We start from the raw sequence: 21,771 nt of genomic DNA on the forward strand, positions 1-21,771 counted from the left end.
TACTCTTACGATACTAAAAACACCACGATTGTTGCGAAAAGGCACTGGGTAAGCGAGAAAATGCCCTAAAAGAAAATGCGAGCGGCGACACCACCCTGTAATTTCCGCGCCGTGGTCCTCCGTTAGTTACTAGTCAGTAAATATTAACTATAACGTCCTCCGAGGGCAGCTTAGACTCAACTAACCTAACTTCAAGAAATTTTGATTAAATAATGTTGTCGAAATTCGAAAAATACTTCGAAATTCGTGGCGTCACGTACGGATATTTTTGCGCGAAATTTTAAAACGATACTTTGATCTTGATTTTTTTCGTCCTTTGATTAATATGTGACAATGATATTAAATGGTTCTCCGAATAAAATTTATGTAAAATGTAAAACAATGGTGCGATGATTGGCTAATGGAACTTAACCCTCACAAATGCAAAGCCTTATCCTTCACCCGCCGCCGTTCTCCACTTGTTTTTCCATATTCCATCAGTAATGTTCCAGTTGAAACTGTTAATTCTTTTAAATATCTGGGGGTCACACTCTGCAACGATCTTTCATGGGGTTTGCATATCACGAAAGTCATATCATCGGCAAACAAAACATTGGGATTCTTGCGACCTCATCTACGTAACGCACCTAGAAATGTAAAATTATTAGCTTACAAAAGCCTTGTTAGAACTAAACTTGAATATGCTTCCCCAATCTGGAGCCCGCAACAGGCCTATCTCGAAGACGCCCTTGAGTGTATTCAAAACCGTGCCGCTAGGTTTATCAATAATTTTTACTCCCATGACGTCAGCGTATCTTCCCTAAAGGCAGAACTTCAACTGCCCCTCCTTTCCCTCCGCCGCCGTATCGCCAGTCTTTCGTTATTTCATAAGTTTTTTCACAGCTCGATGCGCATGCCACCTTATTTTGTTGCCCTAGCGCACATCTCTCAACGAACTAATCATCCTCTTCAAGTCGCACGCCCACGTGCACGCACCGTTACCTTTTCAACATCATTTTTTCCTCGCACAGCAGTTGCCTGGAATGGCCTTTCAGGCGACATTCCTGCCATTACTTGTACTTCTACCTTCACAACCAGTATCAGTAATCATCTTTCACTTTAGGACAAACGATTTTTTTCTGCTCAATTTTTATGTACCCACCCCTTATGTAATGCCCCGCAAGGGGTCTTTAAGAAAATAAAATGAAATGAAATCAATTTAAACCGATTAATTGCATAACTTTAGTGTCACTTTAAGTACACACGGTCAGTTCCACGCCGTGAAAACAGTCGGGCAGAGACGCTGCAAGCGTGCGAATTCGTTAGTGTGAGCACGTTAGTGTGAGCTGAGACGGCTTGGTCTCAATTCCATCATCATCTCGATCATCATCATCATCATCATCATCATCATCATCATCATCATCATCATTATTTCGAACGGGATCATCATTTCATCTACTCCCTCCTCTGGTCACCTGACCTGCGTGACATTTGCAATGGAGGACGTGCAGATGGCGCCGGCTGAACTTGGAACAGCGTCGTTGTCAAAAAAAGAAAAAGAAAAGGTGTATTCTTTTTGTTTTTTACGGGGTGAACACATTTGACCTGAAAGTGGTTTTGACCTGACCGCTAAAGGTCAAGCGTGACTTTACTTCCCCTTTCCCCTTCTACCCTCACGTAGAGGCAGGAACTGCTTTCTCTCTCTCTCTCTCTCTCTGATTGCGTTGTCGCCGCAAATGGGTCGACGCGCGGCTGTCGTGTTCAGCCCGGGGTCAATCATGTACATTGCTCGCGTTGTGCCGCATCGCCCAACAAGTAATAATACAAAGAAACAACGGTGAAAAGGATGCCCTCTTGCGGGCGCGCGTACACTTTCGCGTACACCAGAGAGGTGTCTGTGGCACTTCTTTTCCGACCGGCGTCATTTTCTCCTCCGTGCGAGCGTTGATCCCTAAAAGCATCGCGTTGAGCCGAGAGCAAGCATCTGGGAAGGAGGTTGGATGAGAAAGACTGCTTTCGGACAGACACCACACTCTGCGCGCTTGGTTCACCTTGGCTTGGTTTGGCCCCACTCGCTCTGTCCCAGTGTCGTGCGTAGCCGAGCGCATCTTTTTGTTACCGACTCGCTGCAAGGTGTGGCCGGCCGGCCGGCCGCTTTGCCGGTACAGTGATTCTGTTCTTGCTGCTGCTTCAGTGCTTACGTGCCTATAGTTGTTCGTCGAGGTATCTTTTTGTGAAGTAACGCGCCACTCGGCGCTTTTTTTTTTTTTTTTTTCTGTTGGGCGCGATTGAGCGCGCGAAGATCGGGAAGGCAAGGCAGAAGCTATAGCTTCTGCTTTGTCGGAGTGCAATGGAACGGCCGTACACTGACACACACTTATAAGTGTGTGTCGGTGCACGGCCGTTCCATGAGTGGTCTCCGCAGGCAGTTAAGCGCTGCTCTGCAAAGTAGGCCTTTCGCTAGATGAGCAAGAAATGCTTCTTTTTCTTTCTTTCTTTTTTTCTCGTGGCTTTCTACATTGCCCCTGGCTTCTCTTCATTTTATTCTTGTTCTTACTCTTTCTATCTTCGTCTAGTGTTGTTTTTAAATGCCTTATTTGTGGAGTCTTCGCTTGCCCTGGTTAAATGTGTTCGCTTTCATCCACTTATCTAAAAGGCTCATTGACCGTGTTCTCCCAGTATATAGCAAGTGGAAAGCGGCTGCGCTAGCCGCCTCAAATCTTTCGTCGTCTTTCCGTTTTTTTTTTTCGGCTATCCGTACGCCTTTCTGTTTTTATTCTGCTTTGCCTTCCGGTTCTTACGTGGTGCGTTTCTTTCTGCGTACTCATTTTAGATTGTTGTTTTAGTAAGCGTCTCTTCTTCCGTCTGGATTTGCGGCAGCGAACATCGCTCTTGTTTTCTCTTATTGCTTTTGAGTCTTAGGCACTCGTTCGTGCGTCCTTGTGGACTTTCCGTCTCTTGAAAAAGCGTGAGATAACGAATGTATAACCTCGATCGCTGAACGTTAAGTCGCCTTCGGCTTTTCTGAGGAAACAGAGAGCACGAACGGCTTATAATGGCATGTCCAGAGTTGGGACACACGTTGGAAGGCGAGCCGCTGTAGCAACATGGTTGCGAGTTTCGCAGAGCCACGGAAATTAAGAGGGACAGCGTTATCCGTGCACAATGTAAGTAAACTGAAGCGTAGCGGATGTCTTGCTCAACGCATTCCTTCAGCGCGCCTTGTCTCACTGGATTGGAGAGCAGATGGGACCGTCGTTGATTGCGCTCAAACCTCTTCCTCCCGCCCTTGCACCCCATTTGCCGGTCTTGTCGTTTTTTGGCTGGTTTGAAGTGGGGTTGAAATTACTTCTTTGCTTACGCTTTTGTTTTTTTTTTCAACGTAGAATAAAAAGCTTGAATTGGGGCTTGACTCTCGTGTGCTGTCGCTATATATACCGCCTTTAGAAACATATAGGTGCTGTGTAGGCTATATATAGGCGCGGTTCAACAGCCACGCCCTGTTGACGTCATTACAAGGGTAGGCTCCCGCCTTTTATGTACCTGCCCTTTCGGATGGGGCGTTGGGTGTATATATACCTGTATGTGTATGTCGACGTCGAAGCTGCTTCCTGCTCGCTCGTCTTCGTTGAGGTAACCAGGGTCGTTTTAGGTAATTGCAGCGTCAGTGACGCAACCGCTTCAAAAGCTCCACATAACCTCCACGTTGGCGCCGCTGTCCTTGTAGCACGGATCTACCGTCCGGGGATTTGTCGCTTGACGTGATTTTCGACCAACTTCGAGGTTATCGCTGCGGACGATTGCGACGTGAGTGACAGATCGTTGTGGCGTTGCTCCTAATAGCTGTGAATTTGTTCCTGCACATCCGGCTATGTTGTACAAGTGTGACTCTGCTGCACTTGCAGCTTTTTTTTATCTTTTTGGTACAGCGGCCACGGTCGATCGTGTGGCCCTAAAACCCCAGCTTAACTCTATCCCTGTCCTATTTTCTCTCGCACTGGGCCTCTACTGGTGTAGAGTTGCCCATGGCAACAGTACCTCCTATTGATAGGGCGGCTCCCCTCTTTTTTTTTTTAAGGGAGGAGGCGTTCTGCATTAGTAGCAGCAGGCTTAATTTCTTCTCTTTCCATATTGTGTTCGGTGCCCAGATGTGATCCCAATTTCGTTGTGCCGAAGAGGTTACTTGCTGAAACAAGTACACGCGAAGAAAAAAAAAATAACGCAACGGATGGAAAAGTGGCGCCTTTTTTTTTTCTTCTATGGCACGCCTAATACGATGGCTTTTCGCCGGGCGTGTCCCCCCTGATCGGCGTATAATTGGATCATCGCGAGTCGTTCGTTCGATGAGTTTGCCTTCTTCTTCGATTTTTTTTCTTTTTTCGGCCGCGCTACGTCTTCTGTGCCGAGCCGGTTCTCGCGATACGATAGCGTCGCACGAATGGTCCTCTCTCCGTCGAAGCACTCGGGGAGAAGGTTTCCCCTCCTCCTCCGAGTGCGGTGACTCTTGCGGACAGTGTATACATGCTTATACATCACGTGCACACGTTCCACCGTCGATTGTTGAAGCGTAGTATTTATGCGGCGGACGTCGCAATGCCTCGTTCGTGCTGCCGCCACGCGGGAAATACGTTTTGTTTAGTTCCTAATTTATTAAGTAGTTGTGTACTTGAGCAAAAGTATACAAAAGGAGGGGGGGAAGGAGGGAGAAGGAAATCAGTAAGCGGCATGTAATTGTCTAGCTCTGGTGGCTGACGCCTTAACAATGGCCATCAGCGGACGTGGGAGGAGTAAAGTACACGGAGAGATGGAGATGGTACGAGTGACTATTTACATGTGTACAGGGAGGAGTGTAACGGCTATTTGCATATGCAAATCGAAGGACGTATACTGCATCCGTCGGTATAGACGTGCTTCAGAACTTCGTTTTTTAGTCCCACTTGCTGCGCAATGATTTTCGTTTTTTTTTTGTCGAATATATAGTCACATGTTACTTGTCGCATTCGAGTCGTCTTTACTGCAGACATAACGGGCTATCGCAAACGGGCCTGCGGCACTCATCGTTCAGTCCTTCACGCGTCTTGACTCAGCGACGGTATGCGAGAAAGATGGTTGTGTTTGAGGAAGCGGTTAAATTGCGTAACGGATGATCATGACAGCGAGTCTGATGGTCGTGAAAACTACAGGGAAAGTATATATGGCGACAGTATGGAGGGGAACACTACGGCCGAAAATATGATGGTGGGTCTTCTGATCCCCTAAGAGTCTAAACATATGGAGTTCTTAGTGGCTTATGACTTGCCATCGGATGTTGAGTGAGGGAATCGCTGGAGCCTGGTGATTCTCTGAGTGATCAGTGCAGCTCGTGTTTTCTTTTGGCGCGGGTTCGGTGGAAACATTGATCTCGTATGGGAGTTGAGAGTTCGATCCGAACAATCGTGAGCTTTTAACCCAAGATGAGCTCCTGGACTAGACTCTTCACTGCGCGTTCGATGTCTTAAACAATGACAACTTGCTATGAGTTGCACACCGGTAACGCAAACGGTATACATTCCAGAAATAAGTTTGGCGCGTGGTAATACTTTGAGACCTGCGGGGTCTGCAGTGCCACGTTCTTGGAGTGAACGGACACAGCAGTCGTGGTCGGAACGAACCAAACAACACTAATTTATTTAACTGTTTTAGATCGACGATATCGCCAGTCGAATTAATATACATCATTTATTGTACCAACACGCTAAAACAACCTTACACAGAATTAGACAACGCTCAAAAACATAACTTTCGCTGATATACCAGCGCGTACAACACGTAGTACAGACGCTTTGAACCTTGTACCCTTCAGGTCTCGTTTGGATTGTTTCAAATCTTTTTTTTTTTTTCCGCGTGTGGTGGAAGTTTGGAACAAGCTTGATGGTGCATTGCGTAGACTGAACACTGCAGAGTTCGGGAAAAATTTTATGTGTTAGTCACATAAATTTGTGCGCACTATTGTTTGTTTCTGTGCTTTCGTTGAATTTTCTGTACCCGCTCCTGCAATGTCCCAGGCATGGGACAGCAGTATTTGTAAATAAATAAATAAATAAATAACAGACACAAGAACACACTCAAGGTGGCTTCGCCAACGCTTGACTTACCACGAGGGCCCATGGCAGGTGGCCCGCGGTGCCGTCTACCGCAGACCCACCGCTAAAGACAACCGTTCGTGCCGTAGAGTTTCATAGAATAATAACTAGAGGGTAATCTGGCGCTAGTGTCTACGCGGGAATGATGGGAAGTAGAGGCTTCGTATCTGCTTTAGATGAATTACGTTTTTGCGATTCGCAACGCTTGTTTGCCGAGTATAAGACGGTAATACGAAATTATATCTATTCGAAACTTGCTTCATTATCTTGTACGTAAACTTTATCGCAAAAATATTTCTGTAACTATGAGAAAAAAAGTGCAGCCTGAACAAATATTTAACCACCATAGTGCGCATCGCTTTGACATTGCGTTCCGGATTGGGCATCAAGATTTGAAGAAATATTTTTGCAGAACTTGACAAAAAACATGCGCGCACTCTCACTCGAAAGTATGTCTTTTCTATTTATGAAAGTAACAGTGTAGTATCAAGTGAGAAACACTGCGATGTCAGCTGCGTTGTCCGAGTGATCTGCCCCCAACGCACATCTTATTTTGTTCTGAAGTCGAGTCAGAAGAGCATGACGGTGCGTCTGCTTAGCTTTACCGTCGTTTTGCTGTCATTTCGAGCGAGTTTAGGCAAGACGTGCTCGTGAAAAAAACGTGAACACGATGGAATATCCTGCACTGGCATGAGACACTACGTCTATGCGCAGCGGTGACTGGACGATGCTTCGTTTAAACTGTCAAATGCGACTCATAGAGCTCTAACGTCGCATAAAATATAGAGACCCATTTGTCTTTAGCCTCTTCGAACAACAAAGACACTGCTTCAGCGTTTTCTCCGCACCCCACTACCCGCGCTGCGCGAAGAACGAAACTGAAACTGTAGAAAAAGATGTGTAGGCGGTTCGTTAGCTAACCCTATCGAATCCGAAGCCTGTACTTCTCATAATTCTCATGGGCGTGCACGATCGCAGCGCCAGATTCCTCTCTAGGTATTATTGTGTGAAAATCTATGGTTCGCTCCAACCGCCACCGCCAAAGAGAGCCGCTTTTTTCTCGTGTGCCGCCACCCAGGCTTTCCGCCAGGCGTCATCGCCGGCGCTACCGTTCTAACAACCATGATGATGATGGTGGTGGTGGTCGTGATAAACGCTCGCGAGCACAACGCCACCTGCCGCTCAATATTTGTGACCCCTTGAAAGCGGCTTTTGTGCGGGACATGTGAGCCACGCGGCGCAATCAACTTTATAGGAAGTGTTAGCACCCCCACGGACCACAGTCTCACGAATTTTCTCCGAATCCTCATGTAGCCGATTTTTCGCACGTCCGTCAATTTTTCAGGCGTGGCGTGTAATAACCCGCGTGTGTGAGAGAGCTAGTAAAGGAAGAAAGAATGAAAAAAGAAAGAGAGAAAGAAGTAAAGAAAGGGAGAAAAATAAAGAGAGAGAAAGAGAGAGAGAAAGAAATAGAGAAGAAAAAAAAATGACTGAAAACGTTCTTCACGTGACGGGACTCGAATGCGCGCACCCTCGATACGAAGGCGTAGTAGTGTAGCAAGGGGACGGGAAAGGAAAGTGATCGCGAGGATTATAATGAGGAGGTAAATAAAAGAGCAGTCATACGTGTGAAATAAAAGAAGAGGCATACGAAGAATGATAAGGAGAAACGGAGAGAAATTTGCAGAGAGACAAAAATAAAGAGAGAGAGAATAGGATACAGATGGAAATGAATAAAAATGTAAAATAACAGAGAGGGAAAAGGCGGAGAGAAGAGACAGCAAAGGCTTGGACAAAGCCATATAAGAATATTTGTCGAAAGCGTACTTGCGGGCTAGTTGGTAAGTCGTTACGGCTCATGGAAGCGCGCACTGCAGGTTAAACACCGGACAAAGCACTTGTTACGTCCTTCCGTGCGCGTGTTCGTTTTTTAAGCTGGTGTGCACTGTCAGATGCCAAAATTTACTAAACTTAAGAAAACACAGCGAAAACCAAGTTTCCGCCTGTCCGGTTGCTGACCGGCCCAGATGGACTCTTTGACAGCGGGTCGCTTGCCGATTCGCACGGAAGACCGGCCGCTGTTCGCAGTTTTTCGCTTGTCCTTTTTTTTTTGGTCATAATATCGCAGTTTTTTTCATCTACTGAGGCGTTTTGCAAGCGTCGGTTCAACAATTACTACGGTGATTGCTTCGGTGATTGACTACATTTATCACCAACCATCGAAGCTCTTGTGCTACTATAGTCAACCACTTTCTATGATCCTTTCAGGTGTAGCGATCATTGGAATAGAGCATATTATAGGTGCGTGTATTTGTAATGAATATCCTATGTATTTTGTGAGTTTTTAACGTTCGTTTGTGTCGAGTGTCACATGCCTGGCGGATTCAGACGGGTAGTAGAGCTTTTATGCGAAGTGTGTGCCCACTCCTATTCAGTGCAGCCCATTCAGAGGTGCAACCGAAACTTCCCTTACATTCAGTACAAGCGTGATTCCAGTAAGTGGTATTTTTATGCGAGCTTGCAGACTAGTGGAATTGCTGGGTGTTGTTATTCTGCACATACGCTATTTCTCTCAAGGAAAGAAATGTCACGTTAATTAACAATACATGCCAAAAAATTAACATGACCTGTATTGTTCATCACTAATTTCATCTCTTTCACACACCCCTCCCCCACTATCACCACCCCCACCTCAGCTTCAGAGGGCCGCTTTTTTTCGCTCGAGGAAAGGTGGCGAACTTGTACAGGTGCCAATCAGCTGCGCCGTCTGTACAGTATTGCGCCTTCGCTGCAACAAGCTACGCGATTTTTTTCTCACTTTTCCTTCTGGGTTTATTGCGCTGATCTCCGCCTGGTAGATTCCTGCGCATCAAGTGTTTTCCGCAACTAGTGTTTTCAAAGATTGGCTGATCGTGGAGGCGATCGGCCAATCTTTGACCAGATGACGATGTCGTTTGATTACTTCAAATGATGATGTCATTTGCGGTATATACACCCACGGCTCGCGCACATCCACTCGAATATCACGTGACTTTAGGGCGACTTTACTACTTACTCATATTATTTTTAAGTTCTATGATTCATTTATGTTGACGCCAATACCACCGACGAGGTCTCGCCAGTTCTCGCCATATCTAGAAAATTTCATGACTCCTCAAAAATAGTTTTTCTTTATAAAACAAAATCACAGCATATCCACGGAGTGAATGATGATGAGTGGGGCAAAGCGTCCGTCAGTCCGTCCTATCGTGCGTCCGTCAGTTCGTCCGTTCTTGTGTCCGTCTGTCCATTCATGTCCGTGCGACCGTCCGTCCGTCTGCCCGCCTGTTTGCTGTCTGTCCGTCCGTCTAGTGGACACTCAAAGTACCGTCATCTTGCATATTTTCATTACATATTCATCACATACAAGTACCGCCATCCAGCGGACAATGCAATTACTGAACGAGAGGTGGTTAACTACTACTACTACTACTACTACTACTACTACTACTACTACTACTACTACTACATACGTACGTACGTACGTACATACATGCATGCATGCGTGCGTGCGTGCGTGCGTACGTACGTACGTACATACATACATACGTACGTACGTCCATACATACATACATACGTACGTACGTACATACATACATACATACATACGTACGTACGTACGTACGTACATCGGGGACGCAACCGACGGCTTAAGGAGCTTCGCCCCTAAAAAAACTGCCCCGTGACCTGGCGTTTGGATCCTTCCCAGTCGGTTGTCTGCGCTTGTTAACGAGTAGACCGGGTCCTGTTGCAACATCGTTGTTGTCGTCACCGTGTCACTGGCTTTTGTCTGGCAAGTGACGACGTAGTATGGTATCATCGCTCTTGTTAGTGAACGAAAACGGCACGGATTGACGTGTGTGCCGTACAACGACAGGGACGGCGCCGACCATTGTTCGAGCCTGTACCGTATCGGCGTGGTCACGTTTATTGCCTTCACGCTGAGAGTGACGCTGTCGTCGGCTTTCATTGTTTTCAGCGAGTAGTTGTGCTTCCCCATTAACTAGCGAGTTACGTTTTGCCTGAACGAGAGTCACCGCTGCTTGGTAGACAGACAGTTCTTGCGCTTTTTTTTTTTGCAGGCGGCCCGTTGTATAGTGCCTTTTTTATCCTAGTACATCGCTGACTCGAAGGTCGAAGGATCGAATTCCGGACGCTGTGGCCGTGTTTGGATGTAGATGCGATGCTAGTGGCGTGTGTACTTACTTTTATAGCGGCATGCTAAAGAATTATCACAGCGAAAGCTGTTTTTATATTATCAGTATAAATTATATATGTAATTATAAATTATGTATATAATTATAAATTAATAATAATAATAATAATAATAATAATAATAATAATAATAATAATAATAATAATAATAATAATAATAATAATAATAATAATAATAATAATAATAATATATTATTATTATTATTATTATTATTATTATTATTATTATTATTAACCAAATGAGATGCTGTGTTCTCTCGAGAGTAGTTTGTGCTGAAGTAATGCGCCCTGTGTTCCGCTAACAGCTTTCGTTATTTTGCGTGTCTTTCCATAACCTATAGGGTGTCTATGTTCTGGAAAGACTCGCATTAGTTAGATAGCCCTCATTTTTGTTATTTTTCTATTATCGGGCAAATTTTTTTCTCTTGTTGATTTAGCTTTACTGCCACTTTAAGAGCACGAAAATAACCTACTCTGAGTGCGCGATCGCTGTAAGAAAAAAAAAAAAAACGACCTGCAAGGCCGCCGACTTCGTATACAGGAAATCTATATGCTGCGTAATTATTGTCACCGCGTTAAATAAGCAGTCTATTGAAGGAAAGGAAAATGGTTGAGCTAAATAAAGCGCGCTGGTGCTTGTAGCCCAGTGATGTAGGTATGTGATTCTTGGTAGTAGAACTGGGAAAAAAAGTGTTGGTGGGAGCGGTAGTTGTCTCTGGGTGAGAACAGCTATGCCGAATTAGAGAAATGTTGAGGTGGAAGAATTACGGGGAAGAGTGGGGAGTAACTGACGCAGTAACTGTCTCTCGGGCGAGGGCATCACAACCTCGGCACTTGGGGGAGAATTGGGAAAAAGGGAGAAAAAAGTTAGGGTGGGGTATACGGGACTGGGAGGACGTAAATATATACAAACATATGGGGGAATTTGGATCGCACAGGAAAGAAAGGGTAAGAAAGGATGAAGAAAAAAAAAAACGGACAGGAGCAGTACAACAAGCGCCGCAGGCGATGCAGTGGGCGGCATTAGAGTCGCGTAGTCAGCATCGTGACGTCGGGGAAGCACAGCGTCTTTCGTGAAGGGAATGATGGGGCGGAAAAAGCTGGAAAGGAGCAGGATATGACGTCAGATGAGTAGCGCATAGAGAGCTGAGAGAAAAAAAAAACTGAGACGTAGACAGCACAAACGCTGAGCGCCAAACCATGTTTATTTAGGAACATAGATGAATCCACACGAAATACACCTTGTAATGTAGTAAGGTGTGCGTGAGTTTGATTTTAATTTTGTTGGTTTCTTGATGACAGGATTACTGTATAGCGGTGCTCGATTGCTGGCTCGAATGTCGCGAGTTCGATCTGTGGTGGCCGAATTTTTTCAGGAGAAATGCCGTCCCATGCCAGCGCACGTTGAGGATGGTCAAAATTATCGACGCCCTCCACTTCAGCGTGCCTCGTAATCAAATCGTGGTTTTTGGCACGTCAAACCTCAAATTGACTGTACTGTCTTTTCCGATATTGCATATCTGGTTGGTTTTGCTGCCAACGCGTGCGGGATTTCCCGCTTAGAACATCACTGCTTTGTGTAAGAGGTCCCCCTCTCCCCCCTTTTTTTGTTTGTACTGTCATTGTATCAGCATAATGCGTGATATTTTGTAGGTAATCAGCTGTGTTCCTAAATCAATATGGTTTGAAGCTTAGCTCTCGTGCTGTCTTTGTCTCTGTTTGTTTTTCTTTGTTGTTTTTATGCGCTACTCATTCGAATTCAAACATCTTTACCAACCTGGCCAACTTGCCGCACTTGAGGGAGGGTAGGTGGGTGCAGCCTCCATTGTACGAGATGTAGCCCAGCCATCCCGTCCAGTGTCTCCAAGGTAGTTTAGGACGCTCTAAGGACCTGGGTGCAGTGGCTACCAGGTAGCAGCAGGTCCCGCTTGGGGGCGTAGTCGGCGATAGTGGCACACTGAGGTTGTTCAACCGTTGTCGCGCGAGGCAGTGGCACTGCAGAAGAGAGGTAGGTTTATTATGAGAGAAAAGCTGATAGGTTGGTCGGAATCACTTTTCTGGCCCGCTACTCAGCAGGGGATTATCTACCACTTGCACCCTGGTGGAAAGCAGGGGTCGAATCGATGACATCGGACTGACCTAGGCGCAGCCTATGCTCGGCCAGTTTGGAGCAGGGCAGAACCACCGTCTTGCCCGGTCTACTTTTCACTCCTCAATTTTACAGCTCACCAACGCGTACACCCTTGTGTTTCATGATTCGCGGTTTCCACCGTGCCTCTGGATGTGAAGCCAGGTCGACGAGGAAAGAAACGCAGCTTTTGAATACGCTGGCCGCTCAACGAAATGGCGGGTTAGATGATGTCACTGCATCTCCATTTTGTTGCTTTCTAGACCGGGCTTTAAAAGCAAAAAAAAAAAAACCCGTAGATGTTCATTCATTCATGGATTCATTCATTCTGCCCATCAACTTTCCCTGAGCCGTCGCAGGGTGATGAATACTCGTTCATTTACTCAAACTGTTAGCTGTGACCGGACTTCTCCAGTGTATAATACAGTATTATAACTATCGGTGAAATGCGCATACAGTACTTCTAATTATTTTTTGGTACAACTAATTTCTTAAATAAAGTACAAGGATTACATAGTTTAAACCTATACATTCAAGCAACTATAACGCCAAGTTTATTTTAAAATAAACTTTTTGAGCAGCTTGTAACACATGTCAATTGCGTGTCTACTTGAGTATGGTCACCTTGTCTCTCCCTCTCTCGCGCGCTATTTAAAATCTCTGGTGTTCTTGACCCCTACCATAGTTCGTCGCATAACCCATGTGTTTCCATCTCATTCCTCTTGACGAATTGAATCGGCGGTATAACGAAGCATGAACGGCACGAAGGCAGGCTCGCACGCGATGTTCCATCGTCATCGTTATGCGAGCGTGTCAACGTAAGCGCATAGCGCGCGTTGAAACGGTTCCATCTGCACGTTGAAGTTTGTTGCAGCGTTCACATTTTAAATGCGAAGCAGCTCTTTGACTCACGTGTCTAACGCCGCACGTACGTGCGTCCATACGAACGCGCCACAACGCGTTCCCCTCGCCGCAGGTGTTGGAGCGGTGACAAGTAGGTAACACCGAAGCTGCGCGTTGACGTCACGCTCTCCTCACGTGCTTCCCTGGCAGGTGCGCGCTGGCGTCACTCTCTCTCTCTCACCCGCAGCCTGCTCGCCGCAGCGTCCGCAGCTGTTGGCACCCCCGCCCGCTCGCAACACACTTTTAGATGTGGAAGCATCTTATACTCGCGCCTTGTAGTGCGCCGTCCGCGCCGTCCGCGCCGTCCGCACCGCTTCTCGAACATTCGACAGCTGACGCGCGCGCATGCGCCGTCGCGCCGTCGCCCACTCTTCCACCATCTGTGCATCCCTTCCTCCTCTACACACCGCGCGCGCTTCACTCCTCCACCATCTGTGCACCCTTCCTCCTCTACACACCGCGTTCGACATCTACAATTCTCCTGATTCTCCAGTGGACGCGCATGTGGCGTCGCGCTTCGAGAACATTCAACAGCTGACAGTGCATGCGCCGTCGTGCTGTATATATACTCAAGGTCGGCGCTCGCTCGCTCAGTTGCCGCTCGTCGGTTGGTTTGTACGGCGCGTCGACGTCCAAGGTCGCGGTGAAATGAATCCAACGAATCCACAAACACAATGATCGACGTCCCTTCGACCAGCGCCGCCCTTTCGCATACGTGTGTACGTGTTCACTCATTTAACACCCCCTCCTACAACCGCGTTAACCAATTTAGCCATCGACCCAAGTAAATCGCAATTTAACACCCCATTTCACAACCACGTTAACCAATTTAGCCATCGACCCAAGTAAGTCGCACTTTAACACCCCGTTAACCAATTATATGCTCCGCATCCTCCTCAGTGTTCCCCCGAGGGAAGCTGCGGGCAATTTTTTTTCTCACTTCACCCTCTCCACTGCCCGCAACGCTCGACCACACGTCAAGGAAAAATACTCTCCCGGCTCGTTTATCTGCGATGAAACTTACACGAAACCTAACCCGCCTCCCGTGTCTTTGCGTTTAAAACAAATGTTTACTCGAGTAAACGCTACACCGAGTTTCGCTTCAAACCGCTCTTCCAGCACCCGCGTCGCCCCGCCGCGGTGGTCTAGTGGCTAAGGTACTCGGCTGCTGACCCGCAGGTCGCAGGATGAAATCCGGGTTGTGCAATATATATATATATATATATATATATATATATATATATATATATATATATATATATATATATATATTAATGAATCTGAGTAACGGACGCTCTGCTGGCAACGAAGAAGACGATGATGATCGGTGGCTGCAGTAGTAGCTCGCGCACGCCGCTCGCCATTAGCCAGACCTGCCTGATAAAGGACATCATTTTGCCAAGCTACGTCTGAACCTTTCTCGACGTACAACACCTCTATTTTAAGATATATATATATATATATATATATATATATATATATATATATATATATATATATATATATATATATATATATATATATATATATATAATATGGTGGCTGCACTTCCGATGGAGGCGGAAATGTTGTAGGCCCGTGTGCTCAGATTTGGGTGCACGTTAAAGAACCCCAGGTGGTCTAAATTTCCGGAGCCCTCCACTACGGCGTCTCTCACAATCATATGGTGGTTTTGGGACGTTAAACACCACATATCAATCAATCAAATCCAGCACCCGCGTTGACGCCCGCTTCAACCGGGCCAACGCCGTGCGCTCCGTTGCGGCTTCGCATCCCATCAGGGTTCTCTTCGGGTAGAAAGTTCATAATGTTTGTTTGATTCGCTTCATTGCGCTGCTTATCGCTCAAAGAAGCGGCGCAATTTTGTACCCTCCTCCCGCTGACCGTTACTGGAGCCCGTGAGATTCACGCCGTCCATGGCTCCGTCTGGCCTTCTGAAATGTAGGTCGCATGCACGGTGGGCTCCAAATAAATTCAAAACTTCCGTAGACGCCCTCTAGACTAGTTTTATAAACCACGCCACCCTCCTGTACACTCCTTCGCTGTTATTTCGATCAAATCTGTCAGCAAAGACGAAAGTGAAATCTCCTTTACCTCTCGCAATGCCATGTGCACAGTGTGCTCCGAATTAATGAGTGGGGCGTTTCCTGAGGTAAATAATACTACTACTGCTACTACTACTACTACTACTACTACTACTACTACTACTACTACTACTAATAATAATAATAATAATAATAATAATAAAGGTCAGAAGGGGGGCAGCATTACAATGCTGTGCATGTAATAAAGGAAAAAGGTGACTGCCACGCAATTGAAGGGCTCGATGCAATGTACACGGAATGTCCTATTCAAGTATATAACGTTGTTTTTGCTGTAATCGGAAGTGCCATGTAATACTAATGTGAAATATAATGAGTGCGTCATAATTTTTGTACTCGGAGTTACCAAGGGTGAAAACGGAAATTTTAGCGCTTAAAGGTGAACTCCGGTGCATTTTCGACCATATTCATATAATGCTGCTTTCAAATAGTATCGACAGTCCTGTAAAAAGCTGGGATGCATGGCTCATTTTGCCCAGGCACTCGTCAAAAATTTAATTAGGCAATAAACGGCGAGTCGAAACGAAAACCGGGAGCTGCTCCATCGTTCATGGTGGGTATCGGTTGACGTCACAAGATCCATCGCCGATGACGTCACGAGATCCTCTGCACCCCGCCACGGCTGGCCATAATGTAAACGTAGCGCGAAAAGCAAGTTGGCGATGTAATGCGACCCGGAATCGAGCTGTGATAGCTCGTCTGAACTTATTAGTGACAAGTGATTATTTGGACCCCAAACCAGGCATACTTAACAAACAGACTGGAGGCCGTGCAAAATAAAGCAGCACGTCTTATTACTAAGAACTATTCCCGCACATTTAGCATAACTGCCATTAAAGAATCTCTACAGCTGCCCTCCCCGGAAAAACGAATACTAGCATTACTATGTCACTTCCACCGGCTCTATCATAGTGAGTCGTCATTTGCTGCATCACATATCAAACCTGCCCATCGCATTTTTCCGCGTCTAGCTCACCCTTTCAAAGTCCTCCTCTTGTTTGCCCGTACCAATCTTCTTCGTCAATCCCCGTTGTTCTTGGCCATCTTTCATTGGAATCGATTACCAGAATATATTGCCACAGTTCATAATCACGATTTGTTTGTAAGCCACTTGAAGCAATTTTTATTATCACAGCCATGAACCATGTACTATGTGCGCTTGCTTTGTATTTCTTTTCCATTTATTTTTGTTTGTTTGTTTGCTTTTTTACCGTTTTCTGTTACATGCCCGCTCTTGACTGTGTTTGCTCTTGAATTGAAATGTACTCAACACATTGTTCTCCCCCCCCCCCCTCTATGTAATGCCCTTCGGGGCCTTTAGGGTACCTGAATAAAAAAAAAGTTCAACGATGATTGCAGCTGCTATCTGAGCGCGGAAGCATCGCTTTTTGCTTGCGACCCACCGGCGCGTGAAGCATCTGACATGCCTCGAATCGATTTCCTCGTTGCTCGATATTGTAAGACCCGATGTCAACGACGACTGACACGCAGTATGCAGCTGCCAGAACTGAACTGTGCTCGCGTTGTCATCGCCTCGTAGAACAAAGCGCGCGCTGCATCCGTCTGCTGGGAAAGGCGGGGTTTTCGAAAAAATCAGTAGGCCCTGACGTCACATACACACGGTGGCCGGCGTTTACAAGCGATCAGCTACAAATTTAACTCACTTTTTTTAAAAAAACTAAATGACTTATCGTTGTATAGTTTGGCACATATCACCATGGCACCAACAAGAACACGTGTTCAAAGTTTCATTGAAATCGGCGAATATCAAAAGAACGCCGGAGTTCCCTTTTAACGCTGACTGAACAACAACAACAACAGCGCCAACAACGACAACAATAGCAATAACAATAACAACAAAGTTGACAACTTGACAAAATCAACATTACCGCCAACGACAAATAAAATTTTAATAACATTAACACTTCATACTTTCGAACTTAATTCTAACGTGCCTACATTCGTATTGATCTACAGATTTTTTTTATTTTAATTTTTTGTCAGTAGAGTGGCGCCTTAGAAAAAGGAGCCTTTTCATGCGTAATTAAGCTGTGTTCGCTAATGCGCGTCAAGCCTTTGTCGAAAAGAGTCCGTGGACACGCTTCTTTCGGGTGGTCTTGGTATCGCCATTGTATCGATATGTGGCCGAGTGCATGGCGCGTACATGATATCATTTGCACATGTATAAACACACTGCCGCGGTGCAGGCAAATAACGCTCGCTGCAATTCGCTTGTCGCGTGTGTTTCCATTAAAATGTTATAACAGTGCGTGTGGGATATATGTGGGGCAGCCCGCATTTGAGGCAGGTGGTGTTCACGAGGAAGCAAGTCCCGTTGTTCATCTCGCAGCTTTTGTTTACGAAAAGACAATGGGTCGCCGCCGATTCATTGTTAGATGGTTTGTGTGTTGTTCTTTTTCTTTTCTTACCTTTTTGATTCGCTGCTTCTTTTTTTTTTTCTGAATGTTTGTCGGTCTGCACATTTTCTACAGCCCACATTTTTGTGTGTTTACAGCGAAAAATGTTATGAGATCACAATAACGGCCGTTTCTGGCGTCGTAGTTGTGCGCCGTCGCTCGTGTTCGTAACCACTACCGTGCGAAGTAATAATAAAAAAATGAAAGAAACATAAACAAGGTGGAACGGGGTTCGCACAGACCCTTTCCTTCGCAGCCCACTATTCTATACCCCAGAGCCTTGCCGGGGTTTGAAACTCCCTCGCTAAAAGATTCTATACAGGTTCACGTCCGAAAGGAAGCCGTTAACATATGTAGTTTCATTAGCTTGACAGAAGAGTGAAATAACCACGAGGCGTCACTGAATGCGAATTGTGTAACGAGGCGCGTAACAAGTGGGTCGTCTAAAGCTGCCAACTCATTACAAATGCCTGAGCCACGATTCCTCTATTCCTCATCATCAGACATCGCATCAACAAAGTGCGCGCAATGCCTTGCAAGTGCATCGCGGGTATACCCTCTTCTTTGCTGAATGACGAATAAAGGCGTGGTATGTACTTTCGAACTTCACAGAAATTGACTTATGGCGTTGTGGGTATACCCTGCAAGTGTAGTGCGAAAAGTTTACAGCGTGCTAGTAGAAATCCCGCCCTTCCGGCTATCGCTGCGACTGTGCCGTGCTTTCCGCGCAGGCCTGGCGTTTTATTAAGTATATTCGTCTTGCCATGTATGCGTCCCGTATTCGCGCTGCTTCCTGCGTCTTGATGTACACTGACGTCATTTATGAAAGGGAACACGCGAACGCGCGGCCTGCGCTCTGAGGCGGCTGCCTACAGCACCATCAGCCGACAACGAAAGGAAACACGTTCGCTTTCAGCGTCATCTGTTGCCGAAAAAAATAATGAGTTATGGCTGGTAGACAAGTGCTGCTGTAGATTGTACTCTCTTTCTCTCTGCCCCCGCCTGCAGTGCGTAGTCCATGCACTGGCAACATATCAAGCGTTGTTCGCGACCACTGTGCAAGCTGCATGTGACCGCCCGATATCGCTCGCCGCGCGAGCGATCAGGGAACGTAATCTAGCAGCGCTTGTCTACCGGCCATAGCTCGTTATTTTGCTTGGTCATAGATGACGCGAAAAGCGAACGTGCTTTCTTAACTTGTCGGTTGATGGCGCTGTAGGCAGCCGCCGCAGAGTGCAGGCCACGCGCTCGTGTGTTCCCTTTCATAAAGGGTGACAGTGTATGTCTGCGTGGCAGCAGTGGTGTTGTGCTGCAAGGCGCGCCTTTGCAGATCGCGGTTCGTGGCCATGCCGTATACCGCCTGACATGTCTTCTGGATGACGCTGCGATGCCGTTAGCGTCCGTACGCCTGTTATGTCGGCGTGTGTATACCAACATAACACCGCGTGGTTTTGATTTCCTGTGCACGATGTAATCGCGTAAAAGCTGCGACGTTACTTTGAAAACACGGGAGCCCATTTATCAGTGTACGTTGCGGAAGTGGTGTGACCTTGACTTTTGTGATATTTCGACCTGCACTTAATGACATTTGGCATACTGCCGAGTAATATCTATGTGGCGATTGTTCCTTCCTGTTACGACACGATGGCGCCCATCGCTAATTTATACGCTCCTTACTTGGACATTTTTTTTTACTTGTTTAATATGGGTTTGCGTTTGGAGTCTATACTATGGGATTAATGTACAATCGTACCTAGCAGGCGTATTCGTGGCTCTTTCTCGACATATCCGGAGACACGTAGCCAGATGCTTGACTAATCGATTACATTGGGCGGTACGCGAAGCTTTCTTGTTTGTTCCCAGCCTATAGTTATACCCGGAAGTCTTGGTCGCACTTGACTTTCGGTTTCTTGCGACATCGTTCTTTCTTTTCTGCCTACTTCCTGATCAATTCCTTGTCTTCGTTTTTTTTATTTGTTGTACCTTCCCTTTTTGTTGCTACATCGCCTCCGCCCCGGCTTCAGTCGATCTTCGAGGAGAAGCCCTCGCGAAACGCTTGAGTGGTGAAGCAGGAAGTGCCTCGCAAGGCAATGAAAAGCTGTACGGGAAAACGTTTCGCTCTCCTGAATAGTTTATTGTGCGAACCGTGGTGGCTGTATACGTTTAATTGATAACGAGTGCTTATGGTTGCTTGCCGTCGTGTTTATCGCAGATTTTTTGACGCTCGGAATCGCTCATTGACGACAAGTCTGACAAATGCACCGGCTTTAGCTGCGTATCCACTCGTGTGGCTTCCTTCTTTCTTTCTTTCTTTCTTTCTTTCTTTTCGCGCTTTTTACTTTTTTATTGCGATGGCAATTATATGAACACTCGGTAATTTTTCGCCGCTGGCATCGACGTGGGTGTCGACGTCGATGTCATGCACCGTATATGTGTACGTATCTATATATATTAAAACGCAAGAAAGAAAAAAAATCTCAGAAAAAGGCTCTGGTGCTGAATCGAACGTGGGACCTCCGCATCGTGAATGCGAGGCGTTATCCACTAAACCACCGAGAGGTACCTTCTTCAACTACCAAACCGCAAGATATTCATGTATATTAACCCTATGTACGACTTACCGCTGTTGGCGGGCATCTCGGGGGTGGGGGGGTTGCTATAGTGTTTTCAGCACTAGGAGCATGATGCATGGTGCAGTGAGCGCATGGCGGCTCCCATCTCTCACGCTTATACGTTGGCCCGCGTAGAGAATAAGGGGGTGTACGCTGCTCGATCGCGCGCCCTTACATTGCAATGAGGAGAATCGTACGTCTTGGCCAGCCTTTCAGTTTCGTCGGAACGATTCTGTTGTAGTTACCGGGCGCACAAAGGTCACTGCAATCGTTGTGCAGCCTCCGTTTGCAAAAAAGGTCGCGCTTTTCAGACTCCGCGAAGTAACAACTGAGACGCCTATTCGTGTTAATCTGTATCTGCGAGTACGACGTTTCGTGCGTCCTTCGTGCTTGAGAAACGCGGGGCACGTTTCGATCTGCTTGCCATTCTGCGCGTGACCTTCCAATTTGTTGCTGTCGCGTTCATTGCTTCGTACGTGAGCTTGTTACCTCGCTGCAGCGGTTGCTTGCGAAGTGCGCATGTACGCGGAAAAGCACTCCAGCTATGGAAGGGATTTAGTGCTCCGCCTTCATAATGAGGAAGCAAAATTTTGGACATCGCTTATGCGGGAGCGCCCCCGACTGCGTACACCTAATGCACGGGCGAGAACGGTTTGTCCTCTGGGTTCTGCTGTCTCAGCTGTAGCCACGGAGCTCTAAGCCTGCGTACGTTCCGGAAAACAACTTTTTGTATACGTGCTGGAAGAGAAGGCACCTAAGCTCTGTTTCACGCGATACAGCGTGCAATGCTATGGAAAGTACGCAGCAAATCCGGGGAGTGGAATATTTAATGGCGCGCGCTTGACGGTAAGAGAGAGAGAGAGAGAAACATCTTTATTTCTTGGCGCTAAGCTTTCGTGGTTGGAAGCGTGCGTTCGAATCGAGCCACGCGTCTGGCGCGCGATTGTATTGCTTGAATAAAAAAGACAGCAAAGTAAAACGGATTGTTCGATGGCGGCTTGCGAACAGCCGCATAATGCAGTTTTCTTCTTTTTTTTTTCAGGCATGCTATATGCTCACTTATTGATCCACCTAAAGAATTCATTTGCCCATAATGGGTCATACAAAGTATTAAGTTATGTATAATGAATTATATATGCTCGCGCGTTGTTGTTTCGCTTACCTCTGTTCATGCGCGAGTCTTTGTCATCCTATTGGATTCTATTGTGTTTACACACGTCGTAGTCAGTGATATCGTCCCTTCGTTAATCCTTT

At 46.4% G+C, this 21,771-nt stretch overlaps 1 protein-coding gene across 5 annotated transcripts in view; it reads left to right on the forward strand.

Annotated features, from left to right (window-relative positions):
- Nucleotides 1–21,771, forward strand: part of LOC119188214 (5'-AMP-activated protein kinase subunit gamma-1-like) — a 383,279-nt gene that overhangs the window by 103,202 nt on the left and 258,306 nt on the right. The window contains exon 1 of one of the 5 annotated variants that reach the window (XM_075895081.1): nucleotides 3,072–3,146. The exons of the other annotated variants lie outside the window; for them this stretch is intronic. Within the exon in view, the coding sequence (XP_075751196.1) occupies nucleotides 3,087–3,146 (60 nt within the window). The 5' untranslated portion in view covers nucleotides 3,072–3,086. Of the gene's footprint in view, nucleotides 1–3,071; nucleotides 3,147–21,771 lie in introns of those variants that run through there. 5 annotated transcript variants of the gene reach the window in all.

This window comes from Rhipicephalus microplus, chromosome 1 (genome assembly GCF_043290135.1).
Source record: "Rhipicephalus microplus isolate Deutch F79 chromosome 1, USDA_Rmic, whole genome shotgun sequence".
Classification (NCBI taxonomy): Eukaryota; Metazoa; Arthropoda; class Arachnida; order Ixodida; family Ixodidae; genus Rhipicephalus; species Rhipicephalus microplus.